The 23,286-nt window shown below is 37.4% G+C and overlaps 1 protein-coding gene across 15 annotated transcripts in view; it reads right to left on the bottom strand.

The window, feature by feature from the left end:
* LOC127423628 (actin-binding LIM protein 1-like) overlaps positions 1-23,286 on the bottom strand; it is a 114,056-nt gene that overhangs the window by 45,198 nt on the left and 45,572 nt on the right. For all 15 annotated transcript variants that reach the window (XM_051668097.1, XM_051668111.1, XM_051668106.1 and 12 more), the window contains exons 2-3: positions 19,083-19,217; positions 2,631-2,814 (exon numbers count right to left, since the gene is read on the bottom strand). In XM_051668097.1, the coding sequence (XP_051524057.1) occupies positions 2,631-2,814; positions 19,083-19,217 (319 nt within the window). The remainder of the gene's footprint in view (positions 1-2,630; positions 2,815-19,082; positions 19,218-23,286) is intronic.

Raw genomic sequence — 23,286 nt, 5'->3', positions numbered from 1 at the left:
TCTACTCTGCAGGTGTGCCATGTGATGTCGGAAATGCGGTAGCAGTCAAGTATTAATCTGTTGATGAACTTACAACACAATACATAAGAGTGAACATTTTATCTGACCTGTGCTGGTTTGCATTTATAGCTCTGCGATGGTGTATCAGTGACGTTCACAGCCAAAATGCTATCTATGTTCCATAAATAAACAAAAGCAATGCAAGCAAAGTAATTTCTGGATTCAAAAGTATTTATTAAATTACTGTAGCATTAAAAAATGAGTTTAAAGTATGTAAACATGTTTAGTTACATATTATTTGTTATTAATGTCGCCTGCTTAAATAATAATGCATAAACATGTTTTGATATACTTTTGATGTTCCGTGCTGAAAAAGAAATCATCCAAATAATTAATAACTACTCGCTTCAATAACACAAAATTGGTGTCGTTTTAAAGATTTTACAATGCATACAGGCAGTACAACCAACTCTTACCAGGCGCTTTTTAATTTGCTGACAAACTAACTTATGAAATATGATTATTTACTGTACACAAACTGTCAAACATACGGTCAAATCATCGTGCCGATCGGAAAGTTTGCGAGTAGAAAACAGTGTCGCCTGTAGCTGTACGGCCGTACGCACTGTGCGTACCATGGGCTGACCTGAGAAATATTTACTAGTGATGGGTCGTTCATGAACGATTCGTTCATTTTGAACGAATCTTTTATGTGACTCAGAAGAACGAGTAGTCTCAGAGAGTGATTCATTCATTTTGTGTTGGCCGCGCATGTGCATTGCGCAACCTCCATTCATTTGTTACGTGAAAACCGCATAGACGCTGTACAGGAAACAGAAATGATTAGTTCACCTTTCAACTCTTCTGGTCCGAGTCGTTCGTTCTTTTGTCACGTGACAGCCGTATATGCTATGCATTGCTCACACAGGAAACAGAAATTATTAGTTCACCTTTCAACTCTTCTGGTCCGAGTCGTTCGTTCTTTTGTCACGTGACAGCCGTATATGCTATGCATTGCTCACACAGGAAACAGAAATTATTAGTTCACCTCTGGAGTCATCTGGTCCGAGTCGTTCGTTCTTTTGTCACATGACAGCCGTATACGCTATGCACTCACGTGACAAAAGAACGAACGAATCGAACGAACGAGATTCCAGTGGTGAACTAATCATTTCTGTTTCTCAAAACAGAAATTTGTCCTATATTGATCAAATAAACTTCAACATACCGATTTATCGATGTGAACTGGGACGCTAACTCAACTCTGCCATCTCCTTGTTGCAGACATGTGTTGTAACATCAGGGAAGTTGTTATGGTATGCCAATTTACAGTCACAAATTTGGCATGTTGATAAAAAGTTTAATCCAATGTAAAATACAGGTAGACTTTCCAGGTCTGGAAAGCAGATGTGTTGAAGGGCTTGTGTGATTTACAGATGCTGACGGACTAAAAAAGACTCAGAGTCAGGTTGATGATCGTTAAGATGCAGTCATTGTATAATTCTTTTGTAAATTGTATTAGTGCTGTTAGGCTTCTGAAATGTGTAGTTCAGTGGTTGAAGAAATAAACAGTCCGAAAACATCAACCGGTTTCCCCAAAAGGAATCGACTCCAGCTCTGGAGTCTATTCCAACGTTTCGAGTTGATTCAAGACTCCCGACGCCTCGGAATCAATTATTTTTGGAATCGATTCCCAGCGCTAGTGATCATTAAAGACTTTTAAGTCACATGTGAAATCTCATCTCTTTACACTGGCCTTTGAGTCTCACAAATGAAATGAAGGACACAGTTTTGGAGTGTTTGTATTTGAGATTACTGGTGTTTGTGGTAATTTTGAAATGTTATGTTTTAATAAAGTTGAGTTGAGATTAAAGCACAAATGCTGTGATTTAATTATATAAATATATATTCTACATGTAATACACGCTTTACAGTGGATCAGTTTTCTGCTCTGTCATCTCTCATACAAAGCGAATGATTCTCGATGTCTGTGGAGTTTCCAGTGGATGTGCGGTCTGCTTCACACATTTATTTAAAGCATGCAGCTCAACTGCAGACTAAGATTGCAGCCTTTAGCGATTTAATAAATCACATTCAGCCTTTCAAAGTGTATTGTACAAGAAACCATACACACAATAATGATACCATCTCTGTTTTTTTCTTAATGTTACTTGAAAGTTTTATATTGCTTTTAGAAACTTTAAGCAGTTTTCTTCATTTGTTTCTTTGTTCTTATTTTAGTACTAACTGTTTCTTTGTCTTGAATAATTACTTTTTGCATTCTAGACAAACTTGTGCAGGTAAGTTTTCTACTGAAGTGAAAGTTTTGAGAGGACTTGAGTTGCAACGTGTTCTTTGTTAACAGTTTCAGTCATTTGATTTGCTCATGTCTCTTACATTGTCAGTAAGCATCAGAATATTATTCTTACAGAACAACTTTAACCTTGTATTACGCTCCACCGACCAAATGGGGGGTTGATTCCTCAAACTCTGATATTCTCCCTCGCTCTTCCACGTCTACAGTCCTGGATTCGAGTACTATAACACTGCAGTACACTCTATCAAATGTTGTTTTTGTGTGGTCATAGGCATGGTCGTATACACATATGTGTTGTCTAAGTAACTCTTACTTGCAGACGGTGCAAACAAAGCATGAGGGGTGGTAGGTCTTCCCCAGAGCAGTGACCACCTCCCCCTCCACAAAGTCTCCACAGCCATTACATCGAGTGCCATGAAGCCTCTGGTAGTCCAGCGTGCACAGATACTCTCCGTTCTTCATGAAGAACCCACCTTGGGCCAGGTCACAACCGCACACTGAATGCAAATACAAAAAAATCTGTTATTAATATAAAGTCTTTAATGAGATTTGTTTTATTAGGCTTCTAATAACAACAATTTCCCAAATATTTAATTTTCATCAATATCTCAGTACTGTATATCAAGGCATATTATTTGGAGATTTTTTTCCATGTAAGTCTCCTGTTTCTCCAACTTATCTTCTGAGAAGAGTTTCTTCCTCTAGACTTTTCTTCCTGTAGAGTTTCATAAGAAGATCTCAGCAATGTCTCAGATTGTGGTCAATCAAATGTAAGAGATTACAGTCAATATGAACTCAAGGATTTCTCATTGAATGGCCGGACAGACAGCCCATGGTCGGATGTTTGCCTAGGGCCTCAGCAATCGTAGCACCGGCCCTGGGTAGAGCACATTTCTGTGTAAATGATACATAAAACCATCTATGGAACATTGTTGCATTCAGTTCAATGGGAAAGTTACATACAAATGGATTTGATAACAATTTACACAGAAATTCATTCTGCTAATTTTTCTTGAATAAGGCCCAATAAGAGCCAAACAGACACAACTCTCAGTTGTTTGGCTCTCATTGAATGCCATAATACAACTCAACAGTTGTGTCAGCAAACACAAGGTCAGGGGGCTTATGCTAATCTTGGCCAGTGAGTTTGGTTAACTCAATATTTCCTGAGCTAGAGAATGCTTTCAAGAGTTTGGCACAAGTTCAGACACTTTATAAATGTGTGTGTGTGTGTGTGTGTGTAGGTGTGTAGGTGTGTTCGGTGTGTGTTCTCTTGGCAAGTGTGTCTGTCTCTAATTCTGCTGTCACACAAGCTCGATTTGTCTGAAAGCTCCTTGGCAGGCCGACACTGATATTTCGCAGCTTGTTTAGTGTCAAATGATATCTCCTTCTCCCCTCTCAACAAACGCCTTTTCTCTCACTTTCTGCCTGTCCTTTTCTCTTGCTCTCTGTTTTTCTGTTAAGTCCATATGTTTTTGTGTGGGTGGATTTTATTGATAATGTAACTGAAGAGTTGACATTTAAAAGGGAGAAGAAGGGGCAATGCAGGTCAGATACAAAACCTTATCTCCCACATGAGCACCATGGCGAGGACTTCAAATAGAAAGCAAGGCTGTATCTTAGGCTTGCTTTGGCAAACTTAAATGAAACTTAGTAATTATCATGTTATTAAATAGGGTTAATTCTGTTTATAGGAACACTATGGTCCTAATAAAGTGGCCGATCTGGTATTCTGCTGTTGTAGCCCATCTGCCTCAAGGTTCAACGTGTTGTGCATTCTGAGATGCTGAGTAGTTATCTGAGTTACCGTAGCCTTTCTGTCAGCTTAAACCAGACTGGCCATTATACACATTGACTGATAACACAACTTGGAATTTCACTCCAATCTTTGCCAAATGAAGTACAAAATTTAAAATCATCATTTTGTGGCTAAATTGTTTTCTCACTATGTGTTCACCACATAGCATATCGTCCAAAAGTTTACATTTACTCTCTCATCTCTACAGCACTGTCTCAGCACTGGCATTTTTGCATCATATTTTGCATTCCAGTTATTATCTTTAAGATTAGGCCCTTTTTAACTCCATTCAGACAGACAACTATGACAAGCAGGTGGCAGTCGTCATTAGCCGCAGAGATAGACAGTTGCATAAGCATCGCGGCCTGCGCCCTCTCCATGTCTGGCATTTGGGTAACCTTCACTGGCAGAATGCCAGGGTGCCAGTTTGAAAAATATCATACCATTAATGTTGACCCATGCACATCTCGTAAGTAGACCATGGTGCAGGGGGGTTCAGGGGGCTATTTCCTCCCCTCCTATCCTGGGCCACCTGCAATTATATTCTCTTAACCCTGTTGTGTCCAGGGTTTAGCCTTGTGTCAAGAGAACTGTGCTGGTAACCAATAGGTTGCAGGTTCAAACACAACAAGGGGTGATCTGTGAAAAACATCACCTAAATGACCAATAAGCGATATAGTATTTTATCCATGGTGTTCATTTTTCAAACAGATATCGGAGTTCAATGATACTGATGATTTATGTCGCTGCTATTTTTAATTTGGTTGAAAACATACTTTTTCGAACTCACCCTACAGCTTTCATCGAATTTTCTCCAAATTTGGCTAAGATGATCTTGATACCATGCCAATCAAAAATGATTCAAGATTAAATCTGTGTAACATGTCAATGAATTGAATGTGAGTACACCAAACAGGAACACTGATATTGAAAAGAAACTTTATTAAATGTATCATTATAAAATGATAATTATCCCATTATTAAAATACATAATAATTAAGGTAATTATCATTGCCAGCATGCTATCGGGCTACCAACTCTACACAGTTTGCCGTTTGTGCCACCCACTAGCCAAAAGTTCTAAGGTAGGGTTAAATCTGCTCATAACCTTTGAACTGATTGGCCTAAAATTTAATGCAATGTACATGATGTCACTGTTTTGCTTGGCCTAGCTAGTAATTGCTGCATTGTGTCCTGCTACATAAATTGGAGGAAAGATGCATAGATGCTTCTTTTTTTTTCTCTCCCCTTTTCTCCCCAATTTGGAATGCCCAATTCCCAGTCCTCATGGTGGCGTAGGACGAATCTCAGTTGCCTCCATGTCTGAGACCATCAATCCGTGCATCTTATCACGTGGAGACATAGCGCGTGTGGAGGCTTCACGCTATTCTCCACGGCATCCATGCGCAACTCACCGCGTGCCCCACCAAGAGAGAGAACCACATTTTAGTGACCACAAGGAGGTTACCCCATGTGACCTTCCCTAGCAACTGGGCCAATTTGGTTGCTTAGGAGACCTGGCTGGAGTCACTCAGCAAGCCCTGGATTCAAACTCGCGACTCCAGGGGTGGTAGTCAGCGTCTTTACTCGCTGAGCTACCCAGGCCCCCCCATAGATGCTTCTTTAAAAGCAAAGGAATGGAGTTTGCTTATCCTTGTGCACATAATGATAGCTTCTGTCTAATGCATCCTTAACATCAGAAGAGATGCAGAAATTACAGTGCCTGTAGTGACTGGGAATTTATCTGTGTGTGTGTGCTTTTGTGAGCAATGATGCAACGTAATGACACTCTCGACTGTCAAGTCCCTCCTCAACAAAGCAGACTGTTAACCTCCTCCCAGAACAAAACATACATCCTCCACACTCTCTCCATCTGGCTCAGCCTGAAAGGAAACGAAATAAAACATTCATAGGAACAAACGGAAGGATTTCAGAAGAGTAGGTACATTTGATTCAGTTAAAATTCACAGCCTTGTGTGCTGTCCTCTCATCCAGTTGTCTTGGCTTTGAAAGGGTATTTACAACGACAGCACAAACCACCTGCTATAGTTGGATACAAGAACAGTCAAGTAAGAACGGCAACTAGTAACCAACAGCACTCCACAAACTTCGGTGATTGAAATGTCACGTAATGCTGCAATTTCGCAGAGTTGTTAAATTTCCATCATGGTCTATTTTTATCCATCATACTTGTTTTCATTTCATAATTACTAGGGCTACATTCAGGGGCTTGGCATCCATTATAATGGTATATACATGACATGTATAAATAAGAGATTTTTGACTCCTCAAGCCAATGTGGTGAATCTAATGATTTCTAGGGTAAAAGTTCTACCTGTCAACCAACCGCTGCACTAAAATAAGATTTTTAAACTTTGCCGGTTACGTGCGGCTTTAAAAGGAAATAACCATCCGGTCGGAATATTTGAAAAAAGTGCATACATACATGCACAAGGTTATTTAATTTTTTCAGTGTGCCTGATATGAACATAAAGTAGGGTTGCTCCGATACCAAAATTTTGGCTTCCGGTACAATACCAGCCCTGGTACCTCGGTACAATACTAAATCGATACCTCGGCAATAAATAAACAGGCTCAGATTACTGATGAAATCAAAATTCTGCATTTTCCATTTAAATCCATTTGGATTCCATGTTTAATGTTTTAATTAAATGTTATCATCAAAACAGTGTTGAATATACGTAATCAAATGAATACATAAAGCTTTAATCAAATAAAAATATAATCATTCATTTTCAACCAAAATATTTTTTTTTAAAGTCAAATAAAATGCTGCACAACAAAGCTTCACAGTGAAAACATTAATAAAAAAAAATCTGATTACCTCTGGCACAAGGCTGCTATAGCTTCATCACAGTGTGCTGATATTCAGTACACTTGTTTTTGTGATATTACATATAAAAATTATAAATAACAATGATAATAATAATACACCATTTATTTTTATTGTTATTAGTCGTACTATTGCTATTACTTTGAATATAAAATTTTTCTTTACAATAGTAATGATTTTACGTGATAATGTCTTCAATTTCACTCTTCATCCAGTTATACAGAGCTTTTATTTTGGTAGAACATTTATTTTGACAGACATTTGAGTTCCTCCTATGTGGTAGTCGGTGAAATGCTGAAATACTTGTGAGGTGAAATCTCAGGGCACCACCGGAGGAGTTCGTGTGAGTGTTCACAGCCACTCATACACTAAACACACCGCATAATGTGCATCATGTGCGATCTGTTTGTGTATGTGTGTGTGAAGTATGACAAAGCAGTGTGGGACCTCTCATTCATTCTCAAGCGTGGGTGTGTAGTGTGCATATTATTTCATTAAACAACATCCTTCCCTTGTTTAATGATCACAGTTGTTCACATTAAGATTTAAATTTGATTCATCGTCATTGATTTCATCTAACAAATGTCACATCCCATAAAATTTTGCTAATAGCACCACACTGTTGTATGCATGACTACTTTAAAATGCTCACAGGCTTATTTTGAAAGCGTTCTCTGTTACTCCTTTTACACTGAAATGGAAAATGTATCAAATTAAAATCGTGACTTGTCCTAGTGTGATTTATTAAACTGCTAACAGCTGCAATATTAGCTTGGATGAGCTGCGTACTTTGAATGTATAAATCCGAATTCTAAGAATTTAGAATCCACGGTTAAAAACTGTGAAATGTTTTATTTACATGTGAAAATAATATTATATATAATGTATAAATATATAATATAAAATAGTTTTTCGTAAGATTTTGTGAGCCTAAATGTGAAAACTCTTGTGCCTGTATGGGTGCTGGAGCTGTTGCTATGGTTACAGACGGTGGCCACATGATGCTTTAATGGCCAGGTGTCGCGGACTGAACATGAAATTTCAATTCATGTGAAACTGAAGCTTAAACACACGAATTCCAAAATATAACAGAGAAATTCGCTCTACCATTCTCGCATCCATCAAAAAAGTGACTTAAAGGAATAGTTCACCCAAAAATTTAAATTCTCTCAACATTTACTCATCCTCATGCCATCCCAGATGTGTATGACTTTGTTTATTCTGCAGAACACAAATTAAGATTTTTATAAGAATATCTATCGGCTATTTGGCAGCATTTAAATGACTGACTGAAGACGACTGATGTAAAACAAGCAGACAGAAGTCACAGAAAGACACACATTCAACAAATGGGACAGGATAATCCACTAGTCGTCCAACAACAAACCAGTAAGTTTAATATTTTTAGCTGTGGTGATTTAAAAGTGATGAATTAAAGATGCCACTTTTTGTAATGTTTAAGCGTGCGGTGCATTGCGTGTAGTTACTATCAGCTAGTAAACTGTGAAAAGTTAAATCGCCTGCTGTAAGCAATGTTCCTGTTATTATGCCGATTCTTTATGTTGGGGTGCCTGACAGACAACGGATTGCTTTAATAAACTGATGCAAAAGAAAAAACTGTTGGATGCCGTGAACTACATGTTGCGCACCCACAGTGATATTACATTTACGTACTTTTGAAGCACTCTGGTTACACTTAAGCACATCGACCTCGGGATGCGCATAAGCGGTGTCGTGCCCTAGATTGGAGCGTCTCTTATTATACACCATAGTCCAAATGGAAAAAAATTCAACACACTTTTATTTATCCACAAAAAATGGATTGTCAGCTGAGATATCCAATGTTCTTCTTTTATTTGTTCATCAGTACAAAAATGTGCAAAAAAGTGCTCTGTGCATATTAAAAAAAAAAGTGCACAGAGCACTTTTATCACGGTAATGAATGATTACTGTATTGATATATCATTGCCATAGTGTTTACATACTGTAGACCTTCAAAGTACTCCAATAATATTACCACTGATCATGTAAAAACATGTTTTTACATCACATTACTGTGATGAGATGTCAATAAATCGAGAAGCATATAAGAACTAGATAATTGTACTGATGAACAAATAAAAGAAGAACATTGGATATCTCGGCTGACAATGGAGACTTTTCAGTAAACACAATTCTTGTGTCCAAGTATACGTGACACAATTTGTAATTTAATAGTTGAAGGAGTAAATGAGCAATTGTGGCCTGATTAACGTGTATACATACTGGAAGAATCCAAGCTATATCTAGGCATGGTTGTCCAACTTCACAATAATCAGACTGGTACTAATCCATTTACATGACAAATTATTGTTTTAGTCTGACTGAAATCGAATTTTTAAAGTGCATGCAAATGTACTGAGTGTGAAAAGACAAATTGCTAGTCACTGGTTAGGACAGAGTGTTAGGATATTTTTTCATTATGCTTCAATTAAGTTTTTTCAGTTCAGATTAACTTCAAGTTCAGGTACAAAAAACCTCAGATAGAAAGCCACATTGAGTTTAGCAATCTGTCCGAGTGCAGTAATGCAGAGAGCCCAGGCTTTCCCATTCAGTACAGTATATGCAGACATCAAACAAGCTTTCACAGACTTCATCAATATTTTAATGAGTTCCCCAGCATGCTGCCTTCTCCCTGCACTTTAGTGGATAGTGTGGTTTCAGCATGGGTTTCCTCTCCTCTCTGCTGCTAGTTTCTCTTGCAGCTATGTGTACATGTTGCAAGATGGACACATGAGGTGCATTTGGGATGAAGCTTCAAATACATCTCTCTCTGAAATATCACAGCAGTGGGATGTATAGGCAAACACAATCAACACATCCTGTTTTAAGTCTCCTTTCCTCTCTTCTCTGTGCTACAGCTTTTATTCTTCATTTGTATGCACTTTAACTCTTTGTGAGATCAGATAAATGATTCCCAACAATTTTATGGCTTGAGGGGTCTATTGGCATGGACCATGTGAACTTTTATTATCCATGTGAAACTATCAACATTTTTATGATAAAGGAGGCTACCATACTACACACCAGGCCTGTTCAACCTCATTTTCAGAGATGGTTTAGACTGGTAAGTCTGTGGGAGAGAGTTAAGATCTCATGAAATGGCACGGCGAAAAGTTAAGACACATTTCCGAAACAGTAAATTTGGGGAGACATTAAGGACTCATCTTTTTAAAAATAGCCAATAGCCTTTAGTTTACGTTGCAGCCATGAACCACGATTTGCTACATACTTTGGGGAGGGACATTCTCATTCTAGGGCATTTGCTTGGACAATAATCTGAGTCATCAATATTTTTGATCCATTTTCCTGGAAGTGTAAGGTTTCTCTTAACAGAAGGCAGACAAAGGGGAAAAATAGAAACAAATGCACAAGACCATCCTAAATAAGTGAAATAGACTTTACAGAAAAATCAGAACTTCAAAGAAAAGTTCAAAATAAACTAAAAATTCCAAAAGCGCAAAAACACACAAAAGAACACATGACACAATGCTAAAGCCTTGGTTCTAATGTCTAATGTCTCTCAGTCCACACACTCTACTGCCACTTATGATCATGGCTGACTTATCACAAGAAGAGGAAAACTGTCAATTTTAAAGGTGTAGTTCTGCTTAAAGTTAATTTTGTCAACTTTTTTTAAAAGTATGCTAGAATATAGATGTCACCCAAGCTAATAGACATTGACTTAAAGCTCTTTAACAAACTCCAGTTAGCTGTGTGGAGATCATAAACATCGATAACATGCACTCCGATGTTCTATAATGCTGAGCTCTTCTGATTAGAGAAGTGGTGTATTAGTCTGCATTGACTGAGTGAGCAGATTCTAATGGCGACACATCATGCATGGTGCCTGTGTTTAAGGGTACGTGAACATCCAGCAATGCTGCACAATACAACATGGAGATCATTAAAATGATTGCTGAGTCTCCATATCAAAAGTACATGATTCATCTGGGACCAGAATTCTGTATCTGACCTCAGCAATGTGATATTATGTGGAATAAAACTAATAAACATTACATCTGTGTTACTTAATGGCAATCTATGTGGAATGCAGGTAAATTACTTTTAAACACATACTATATCCTTTCTGTGCAGAGATAAATTTCCCATGAGCCATTTCATAGCTGACTCATATAAACTGCATGGCTGTGCACAGCACATTTACAGTAATAATGTGCACTGGAAATTGACTGGTGAAAATTCCTGACACTTTTTTTTAAGGTAATAATCTTCTAAAAGTTGACAAGGCAAAAAGTGTAGTGATGTAGGTTATGTAGATAGGGTATATTTTCAACCCAGAGAAGAATTGTGTGGTACCACAAAGTACTGTGGTTTCATGGTACAATGATGGCATGAGATAGTAATACCGTGGTACTTTGATATACACTCACTGAGCACTTTATTAGGACATTATGGTCCTAATAAAGTTCCCGATGTGGTCTTCTGCAGTTGTAGCCCATCTGCCTCAAGGTTCAACGTGTTGTGCATTCTGAGATGCTATTCTGCTCACTACAATTGTACAGAGTGGATATCTGAGTTACCGTAGCCTTTCTGTTAGCTTGAACCAGTCTGGCCATTCTCCGTTGACCTCTCTCATCAACAAGGCATTTCCGTCTGCAGAACTGCCGCTCACTGGATGTTTTTTGTTTTTGGCATTTTTCTAAGTAAACTCTAGAGACTGTTGTGCGTGAAAATCCCAGAAGATCAGCAGTTACAGAAATACTCAAACCAGCTCATCTGGCACCAACAATCATGCCACGGTAGAAATAACTGAGATCACATTTTTTCCCCCATTCTGATGGTTGATGTGAACATTAACTGAAGCTCCTGAACTGTATCTGAATGATTTTATGTATTGCACTACTGCCACACGATTGGCTGATTAGATAATCACATGAATAAGTAGGTGCAGGTGTAAATTATAAAGGGCTCAGTGAGTGTTTATCACAGAACTGAATGATTACTATATTGATATATCATTGCCATAGTGTTTACATACTGTAGACCTTCAAAGTACTTCAATAATATTACCACTGAACATGTAAAAGAAAAAAAAAAGAAAAAAAGTTACTGTGATGAGATGTCAATAAATCGAGAAGCATATAAGAACTAGATAATGTTCAGTATGTCTTTGATACCAGAACAAACACTATGTTTGTCATCTATGTCTTAGGTTGGCCTCTAATCCATAATCATAAATTAATACGCTTCTTTTCTCCCTGGAAGTGAAGCTGTTATGGGAAATCAATCATTCACAAACAGAGCAGCATACTTCTAAAGATAAAGACCCATGAACATTCTCAGGGTGACCTCTGGTTCTAATTGGTTCTTCTACCATTTGCTTGTGTGAAGCCATAGGTCTTAACATTACAGGGCTAGTTTCAGAACAGTTTGTGTTTTGTATCCAAGGCAACATTTTATACTGGGTTTATGGTGAGAGCAGTAAATTGTTTGATGCTTTCATGATGGCTTGTGTGCTCTGAGTTATTATCGCTTTTATGAGTGTCCAGTTTGTAGACTGACAGAGAAAGATACTGTGGAAAATGTGATCGAGGATGTGTGTGTGCATGTGTATGGTTGTGAAAACAGGAGGGGTTATCTTACAACTGACAACTGTTTGGTTAATGGGAGAGCGGAAGAAGGGTGTGTGTGTGTGTGTGTGTGTGTGTGTGTGTGTGTGTGTGTGTGTGTGTTTGGGTGGTTTACGAGGACATTTTTTTAGGTTACAAACAGGTAACTTCAAGGGTATTATGCTATAAATACGGTTTATGAGGACATTTCTAGTGTCCCCATAATTCAAATTGCTTAAAAAAAAAAACATACTAAACGATGTTTTATTGAAAATGTAAAAATGCAGAAAGTTTTTTGTGAGGGTTGTCGATTACTACAGAAAGTAATGTGAAAGTAACTGGGTCTACATGGTCATAAGCATGTTGGGTGTATCATTTACAATTTAAATTCTTGTAATCAGATTACAGTTACTAACTTTCAATTAAAGTAATTACTTTTAAGTACATTACTTGCACTAAGGTAATAGGTATAATACATTTGAACATCTGTTAGCATTTCTGCGACAGGGTGTGTGACAATGAATGCGGAAGAAATATAGACGTTTTGAATGAGTGGAAAACCAAAAACTTTTCTAAAAAGAATTGATTTAGAAAGTGACTTGAAAATAAAATAATTAGTAATGTGATTACTTTTAGACCAAGTAATCAGTAAAGTAATCTGATTAAATGTTTATAGAAGTAGTTAGTAATTTGTAGTGGATTACTTATTTTATGTAACTTACACAACGCTGGTCATAAGTGTAAATAATGAGTAAATAATGACACGATTTTGAATTATTTCTTTAAATGTGATGTATTTATTTTCTCCACCACTACTGGCTCTAAAATTATGACTGTTTTAAAAAACATTCAAACACACCCTGTCTTCCATTGTTTCCACTCAGACCATTAGTTGTTCTGTTGCACCCCGTTGGGCCGCTCAAACAAACAGATTGCAATTCCGCTTTGTACCACTAGTGGCACAGAAATCACACACTTCACATTTAAGTTGTGTTTATCCCTGAATACAGCTGCAGAATTGTGATTCAGTTACCTCTTATTTAATTTCATCGATTTTTATACGTATTTCAAAAATCTGGTTATCGTAGAGAAAACCCCATTAACAGAAAGCAATAAAAAAGCAACTATATTTATCTTCAAATATCAATATCTTCATATATCAATAAAATGGTCAAATTCTTGCTAATGGCTCACTTTGAAAATGTGTGAAACTAATCTGTTGTTTTGAAGGCTATCCTGTGACATCATCTTCTAGGAAGGCTATTAGAATGACATCTTGAAATGACATCTTTAGGCATGTAACCCTTGACATCCGGGAGGCATCTGCCATTCCTCATTAACTCGCTGTGGAGTGACTTTGTTTATGGGCTAACACACAAGCACACATGTTCACAGACAGACTGGCAGTCTCTGCAGAGGTACGTGGGACCCCTCCTCTGCCTCCTATTCCTCCCAATGGGGATCAGCAGAGCTATTTCAAGCATTGCAGCACATTAACGACTCCCAGAGACTATGCCCGAAATAGCACACACAGGCTCTCTGACTGACACAGCATTCACACACACAGATATAGAGAGTTCAAGGGAGAGAAGAGGGATGTGGAGAAAGACAGAGGGTTTCACTCACTAATAACTGCATACAGGTTGGGTATTTATGTGCACAGAAATGTTTCTCTCATAAAATTTCTGCTGAAAACATCAATGTTTTCTACAGAATTCTGTGTTTGCAGTGGGGAAGCGACTGTTAAGCCACATATATTAGTTATTAAAATATCTATGTGGTGTTGATGCATCGCGAGTGACCCGAGTTCGAGTCCCGGCTTGTGAGGTCCTTTCCTGATCCTATTACCACTGTTCTCCCTCTCATTTCCTGTCACCTCTCTACTTTCCATATCCCAGTAAAAAGTCAAAAGACCATAAAAAAATAAATAAAAAAAATAAAAAAAATATATATATATATATATATATATATATATATATATATATATATATATATATATATATATACACACAGTATCAAAATATGCAGTTAAAGTACAGTTTTTTAACATATAATTTGTGTATATTGTATATTTTATAATAGTAACCAAGCTGACTGATTCAGCGAGTTATTCCGTGAATATTTAGTCATACTGATTCAAATTGGTAACTCGTGAGCTCATCTAATTATAAAAAGAACCCGTTCAAAAGTGTAATTTGCTCATGAATCAGACTGCTGTATTGTTTTTGCATGCAGCCTGTGAGGAAAACTCAATAGAGATGTTTTTTTGCCATTATTTTGCGATTCACAATCTTTTTATTGCATTACATTCAATTTAGATAGTAAAATCACAACTCAGGTAAATTTCTTAAAATTTCTAGAAAAATATTTTATTTTGCTTTGGATTCAGTATAGTGGTGCTGCAGATTCAATGGTGGTGCTCTGCTGGAAAGTGGTGCAGGAAACACTGGTGTACGCACAAAAGTTTTTTAATGTTAATGAATCCAGAATATCCTATATGAGGAGCTCAAGCCTGCAATTAACAATTTGCATAAAACACACACAAATCATATCCATTTCAAGACACTTTTATTACACCTTTTTCCATACAATAAAAACGAATAGTAACTGAGGAATAGTGACATAGACTGAATAATAAGAACTGAATAGTGGCATTCGTGTCAGAATTTTAATTCTACCTAAACCCTCCTTTTAAGTTCTGCGGAAGAAAGAAAGTCATAGAGGTTTGGAACAACATGAGGTTATTGATGATAGAATGTTTGGGTAAACTTTAGGGTCAATTAGGTGCATTAGTATGCACAGTTAGTAAATGAGACCCAGATATGGACATGAATATTAAGTGATCTTTATAGAGAGAGGGATTGGAGATGGAGATGTTGGCTGCACATGCTCAGTATAGCAGAATAAGTGACTTTGCTTAAAGTGAACAAATGGAACTAATAGAGCAAAGGGAGGCTCATTAGCTTACAAGTGAGCTGTAGAGCACTGCATCTGTTCTTGCCAGAGTTCAAGTGTTGGCAGGTCACCACAGCAGAAACCCTCCTGCCAGGTATCCACAGAGAAAGTCACATTAGCCCTTATGTAACACTCTCAATCCTGCTTTCCAGCAATGGAGCTGATTGACTAGACACATGGAAGATCCATAAGATTATGGATCCATTGTAAGTGGACTACATGTCACTGATCTAGTTAACCTGATCCCTAGTGCTGCTCTCATATGTGTTAAACTACATCACTAGTAAAGACTAATATAGAAATTCTTACTATTTCTATATTTGAACACTGTGCTTTTTTAAAAAGGGAGTGGATAAATGCACTTCAGTATTCCCAGTTTGTCCATTCAGGTGAAGACAAGATGCACAACACTTACAGACGTATACTGTGGAGCTACCATGGTACATTGATGGTACTTTGATAAATACTTCGGTATTAAATGATTACCATATTATTCATATACCATGGTATTTCAAAGAATACCATTATAAGGATAGGATTAAAGGAACTCATCCTCATGCCATCCCAGATATGTCTGACTTTCTTATTTCTGCAGAACACAAATTAAGATTTTTAGAAGAACATCTCAGCTCTGTAGATCCATACAATGCAAGTGAATAGTGACAAAAATTTTGAAGTTCCAAAAAGCACATATAGGCAGCAAAAAATGTATAATAATTATTTTTTTAAAAACTCCAGTGGTTTAATCCATGTCTTCTGAAGCGATCCAATCGGTTTTCAGTGAGAACAGATCAAAATGTAACTCATTTTTTACTGTACATTTTTCCATTGCAGTCTCTAAGCATTATCATGATTTCAAGCTTGACACACGCGCAGAGTGCTAGGTGGCACTAGGGAGTGTAATCGAGTTTGAAATCATAATCGCCAAGTAGACTGCAGATGTCAATGTTTACTGTGAAAAATGAGTTACATTTTGGTCTGTTCTCACCCAAAAAAGATTGAGTCACTTCAGAAGACATGGATTAAACCACTGGAGTTGTATGGATTACTTTTATGCTGCCTTTATGTGCTTTTTGGACCTTCAAAGTTTTGGTCACCATTCACTTGCATTATATGGACCCACAGAGCTGAGATATTCTTCTGAAAATCTTAGTTTGTGTTCTGCAGAAGAAAGTAAGTCATACACATCTGGTACAGCATGAGGGTGAGTAACTGATAAGAGAATGTTCATTTTTGGGTGAACTATCCCTTCATGTAGTATACATAAACCACAGAATAGGAAATAACAATAAATAAAAACAACAGTACAATAAAATGAACTATAAAATGTGCAATAAATTATTTAGAAAAATACTTAGTTGTGCAAAGATTGCACAAATGTTGTGCAACAATATTAGCATGGTGCTTTTCAAGAAAACCATGATATTACCATAGTACATGTACAAAAAATATGTACTTTTTTATTTTAGGCTGTGATCCTGAATTGAATCTGATGATGTTTTATATTGTTACAGTATGAGCATTTGCTAACTGTTTCTTCACACTCTTATTCAGACATCAAAAATGTAAATTTTGTGTAATTGGCCCAGAATGGGACGGGCCAAATGCAGGTCGTAATTAGCTTTCCAGATCAAACGTTATGGCATATGACATCTAATAGTGAGAGAAAATCAAGGAGTGACATTGAGGAAATTCCATGTATTGTCATTTATTTAGCAAAGGTGTGCCAAGAATAACAAACCAACTGAGAAGGCATACAAGCATTTCATTCAAGCATGGCACTCTCATCCCCTGTTCTAGGACACTAATGCGGTGTCAGCGATTAGTGATGACTAAAACTGTGCAACAGGTGGTGTGAATTTCTCAGGTGGGATTACAGAAGAAAACCTAGAGAGACCTCAGCTTCAGAGGGCTTTTTACAGGATTGCTCAGAACAGAAGCTTATGGGCGCACTGACATGTATTATCTATTCCACATACACAGTTAATACAGCCAGATGTAGTTACCTGTTATTATGGTTGCCATGGCAATGACATTCAAATGGCTGACGACACATTTATCTATGAGCAGTTTAGCAAGACTGCATAAACTAACCATCTTTCTTCCTGGAATGTTCTAAGCACTATTTTCTTGGGGAAAAATGGAATGGTTGAGTGCTGTCTTGTCTCGAACAAAGGCAGACTGAGTGACTGAACACTCTCTCTCTGGCTTCCAGAAGGAAATAAGTGGTCTGCTCTTTGTGATTGGCAACACACCAGCACATAAACAATAGATTCTCTTATACGACCTGAGGGCTTGGCTGGTCAACTTGTACAAGGCACAGAGAATGAAAATAAGTTTGGAGACAAAGAGCCAAACACACTTACACTAAATAAAGAAGGTCAGAACCACAACAAACCTGAAGGAACTTCACAGCTGGAAAAAAAAAACAACAACATCTTAAACCAGCCCAAAATGGTTTGTTGGTCTTAGCTGGACTCCCAGGATGGCCAAACTGGTGTTTAGCTAGAGTTTTTTTTTCTAGTCTACCAGCCAGATCAGCTGACTAGCACCCAAAACCATCAAAACAAACTAGCCAAACAACCTTTTTTTCAGCAGGGTTCTGATGACGAAGTGAATCTACTCCTCGCCAAAACCACATTTCAAGAAGGACTCACCAATAAATCCAGTTAAAGATGCTTTTCTTTAATTCCTGTCAAATTATGTGTTTAAAACCACCCCAGATCCAAACAAGACAGAACCGCACAGAAGACTGAACACAGAGTGACTAGCCCATTTAATGAAATTACCCTGGTAGTGCTCAGGGGGAGTGATACAGCTTTGGACTAACTTAAGGTTTCATTCATCAGATAATAAAGTTGTAAGTTACTCTCTACTCAACCCCAGAACCATCTGCTATATCAGATCCAGCTTTGTTCACTTGTCCTGTGGTCACATTTTTGACTGGGATGAAGCTAAATGTAATTACATTCCCCAATAATGCTCAGACTAGAGGAATTTGGTACTACTTTAAACATTTACACAGGCGGCCAAAAGTTTGGAATAATGTACATATTTTGCTGTTTAGGAAGGAAATTGGTACTTTAATTCACCAAAGTGGCATTCAACTGATCACAAAATATAGTCAGGACATTACTGATGTAAAAAACAGCACCATCACTATTTGAAAAAGTTGTTTTTGATCAAATCTAAACAGGCCCCATTTCCAGCAGCCATCACTCCAATACCTTATGCTTGTGTATTCATGCTATATTGTTAATTTAGTACTACAAAATCACTTGCCATTATATCAAACACAGCTGAAAGCTATTTGGTTCATTAAATGAAGCTTATCCTTGTCTTTGTGTTTGTGTTTGTTTTTAAGTTGACACTGTATGCAATAGAATGGCATGTCTAAGGTCAATATTAGGTCAAAATGGCAAAAAAGAAACAGCTTTCTCTAGAAACTCATCGGTTTTGCTCTCTCAACACTGTTTTCAAATGATGGATGAACCGAGGAGAATAAGTTGGATCATACAAAACAGGTATTTTGCAAAAAGATCTTACCTTTGCATGTGAAACATTTTAGATGGAAGTGCCTAGATTGCACCCGGAGAACCTCTCCCTTACATGGCTCCCCACACTTGTAGCACTGGATGACCAGTTTTCCTGGTGGATGATGGGTTTCCTGAGGATGAGCCACTGTAAAGGAACACAGAGATGTGGGATCAGCAAAGACTTCCATATTGGATGAAGGAGCATAGTGCTGTCACACTGACAAAGAGGATAGGATGATTCCATATAGTAAATTCATTCAAACCCAAAACAATCAGTTCAACAACCAACATCAGCTAGTGTATAAACAATGAGAACAGTAGGACAGTATTATGTTTCTTGTGCACTCAGCAAAAGGGGGTGTAGCTATCTAAAAAAGACCCATAAAACTGATTTCTGTACTACATCAATTTGGTAAATAACTGACAATTTGGTCTTGACAATGGCAATGAATGCAGGACTTTCCCTGTAATAAATGTAGGCTATTTTAGGAATCATAATACGGAGAACTGGAATTTCCTAGCTTTTTTATTTTAAATAAAAAGATGTTGATGTACAACAACATGTAATAATAATATTGCAAAAGTCCCTCCGCAGTCTAGTTAAAGGGATAGTTCACCCAAAAATATCTCTTCTGCAGAAAACAAATGAAATTTTTTAGAAAATATGTCCGCTTTGTTGGTCCTTTCAAAGTGAATGGTGACCAGAAATCTGAAGGTCCAAAAAGCAGATAAAGGCAGCATAAAAATAATCCATATGACTCCAGTGGTTATCTTCAAAAGTGATACCAATAGGTGTGGGTTAGAAACAGATCCATATTTAAGTCCTTTTTTTACTATAAATCATCACTTTCACTTTCAGATGTGAAAGTGAAACAAAACAGGCGCCACATGTGACTTTCAGGTGTGAAAGTGGAGATTTATAGTACAAATTGACTTAAATATTGATCTGTTTCTCACCTACACCTATCATATCGCTTTTGACGATGTGGATTTAACCACTGGACCTTCAGATTTCTGGCCACCATTCACATGCATTGAAAGGACCAACGGAGCTGAGATATTCTTCAAAAAATCTTCGTTTGTGTTCTGCAGAAGAAAGAAAGTCATACACATCTGGGATGGCGTTTGGGTGAGTAAAGTATGAGAGAATTTTCATTTTTGGGTGAAACTATCCTTATAAGTCACATCCACACTAATAAGTTTTCAGTTGAAAACACATTGATTTTGCTACATTTACATATTTCACGTTAAGAAACAGAGGCCTCAAGTCATTTATCAGAATCAGAATCAGAATGAGCTTTATTGCCAAGTATGCTTACACATACAAGGAATTTGTCTTGGTGACAGAAGCTTCCAATGCACAAACAATACAGCAACAAGACAGAGAATAATTAAATAATAAAAATATAGAATAAAAATAAAAGTTAATAGAAAATACAATATATATGGAAATACACAAAAAGACAATATCTATCTATCTATCTATCTATCTATCTATCTATCTATCTATCTATGTACAATATACAAATACAAATCTGTTATATACAGAAGCAAGGGAATGTATGGCAGAAGAGGTGTGGTATGTTGTATAAATATAAATAGACTAAGCCGTGTTTGCACATTAATTATTGCTCAATGGGGCAATTTTAACTGTTCATGAGATGGATAGCCTGAGGGAAAAAACTGTTCCTGTGCCTGATGATTCTGGTGCTCAGTGCTCTGTAGTGCCTGCCAGAAGGCAACAGTTTAAAAAGGTAGTGGGCTGGATGTGTGGGGTCCAGAGTGATTTTTCCAGCCTTTTTCCCTCACTCTGAAAGTGTACAGTTCTTGAAGGGAGGGCAGGGGGCAACCAATAATCCTCTCAGCAGTCCAAACTGTCCTTTGTAGTCTTCTGATGTCCAATTTCATAGCTGAACCAAACCAGACAGTTATTGAAGTGCAGAGGACTGACTCAATGACTGCTGAGTAGAAATGTATCAGCAGCGCCTGTGGCAGGTTGAACTGGCAAAGGAAGTACAACCTCTGCTGGGCCTTATTCACAATGGAGTCAATGTGGGTGTCCCACTTCAGGTCCTGTGAGATGGTAGTGCCCAGGAACCTGAATGACTCCACTGCTGCCACAATGCTGTTTAGAATGGTGAGAGGGGTCAGTGTTGGGGTGTTCCTCCTAAAGTCCACAATCATATTTTGACCGTTTTGAGCGTGTTCAGCTCCAGGTTGTTTTGACTACTCCAGTGATCCAGCCGTTCAACCTCCCTTCTGTATACAGACTCATTATGGTAATTATGATGGAAACATGGGTCATTCAGAAATGTTCATGGTACTGACATCACAACCATGATCACAAGAGCAGATGACCGCCCATGTTTACATATCAACACATATTCAATATTCAGCAACTTGACAGAGGCATTGTTACTTATTCTGAAGAGCGAAGAGGTTGCAAACAGGTTAGCCAATCATAACAGAGGGCATTTACATATACAGTAGAAGTCTTAAAATTAGCTGTAGCAATTATTTCTTAGCTTATTTCTTCTTATTAAAACTGCTGGAAATGTAAGACTGAAAATGTCATATAGCTAAACTTATAACTGGGACTTATCATGCCCACTTATTATAATAAAAATAAAAAGCAACAAAATTGTAAATACGGTTAAATTACCTTTAATGATTAAATGCCTAATAATAACAAATAACCACTTGAGTGCATTAAATCACTAGTTTTTGAAACAGTTTGTAATGACCACCTACTTTCAAACACCACTGTTATATAAAACCTTGATTGTTTTTATAATTGGCTGCACTGCTCCTACATTTAGCTAAGTGCCTCTGTTTCCATAGTTTACTTTTAGTTTGACCCGAGAAGCTGTAAATACATGTAGATGCATAAACACAACGAATCACCACAAGGCTGAACCTCGATCAGCCTAAATTATATAACGCTCTCAACTGGCCAAAAACTGTTTCAGCGGGCAAACGTCCACACCCGTGTGTTATCACACAGTGTGCGGGTGTGAGAGGAACGTTAGTTGGTGTTTGATGGTTGTTTGGGGTGAAATATACGACTAGCTATTTGCCATACTGTATTAATCACAGCCACATGGAGAGTATTTGTTATTTACATATCACTGCTGCTCATTACAAATGTCATTTAGAGTCGGTACAGTTGCACAACAGGGGTCATGACTCATTTTTGCTGTGCTTTGCCAACTTCACATGTTATCTTGCAGACACACAAACACCTTTACAGAAACAGATTATTAACTTTCATATCTTAGATAAAACATCTTAAAATGTGTGTGTATTTGTTTTCATGGGCGCTCTCATTCTCTCTCTCCTTCTGTGGGTACACATGCAGTGTTTAACTTAAGGCCTCACTTGCTCAAGGTCATCAGGCCAAGATAGTGTCCATTCAAAGCTGCTGTTCTAAACTGGGTTGAAGTTAATTCATACTTCTCTTTAATCACAAATCTCTTTTTTTACTCACACTCTTTCACCCTCTCCTTCCTCCTTTTGACATTTACTATCACCCTTTCTTGGCCTCTTGTAAAATGGTAGGAGCCCATACTCACTCACTCTCTCTCTCTCTCACTCTACAGAATGACACCTCTTCACTATCTATCCTTCTCTGCTTATTGGAGAGTTAATGCATGCCTCTTTAATCTAATCGTTGGCCACTTGAAAGGCTTGTGTAAGATTAATAGGTAAGAATCTCCCTCCTACCTTCACTCTGTGCTCCTTATCAGGCCACACTCTTACATAATATTGCCACCATAGAGTGTCTCCACTAGCAAAACAGCTAAAAAGAGGTAGGCCTGTGCAAAATACAGTAGCTAAAATAGTTAAATCTAAAAGTTTTTCAGTCTTTTGACGATATGCAATAAGTAGTACTATATTTATGTATTTACTCTAAAATGCTGAAAGAGTTTTTTTTTGTTTTTGTTTTTTTTTCAATCAGAGGAACCATCATTTCAACCAAACTGCCATTGTTCTGCCAAGTAGTTCCAAAATGCATAATGCAAAAGTAAAATACAGTAAAAATCTACTTAAAAATAATCAAGGTATGTTTGCCACACAGTTTTTTTTTCCTCTCTAAATGAACATGAGGAAAGATATTAAATAATTTTCATTTATATGCATTAATATAACAATGGACCATTTTCATAGACTGTGATGATTTACAGCATAAATCTAGCAAACATTTTTATATTTGA

Source organism: Myxocyprinus asiaticus, chromosome 32 (assembly GCF_019703515.2).
Source record: "Myxocyprinus asiaticus isolate MX2 ecotype Aquarium Trade chromosome 32, UBuf_Myxa_2, whole genome shotgun sequence".
Taxonomy (NCBI): Eukaryota; Metazoa; Chordata; class Actinopteri; order Cypriniformes; family Catostomidae; genus Myxocyprinus; species Myxocyprinus asiaticus.
The sequence above is the reverse complement of the archived record's forward strand: the minus strand, read 5'-3'. Positions and strand labels throughout refer to the sequence as shown.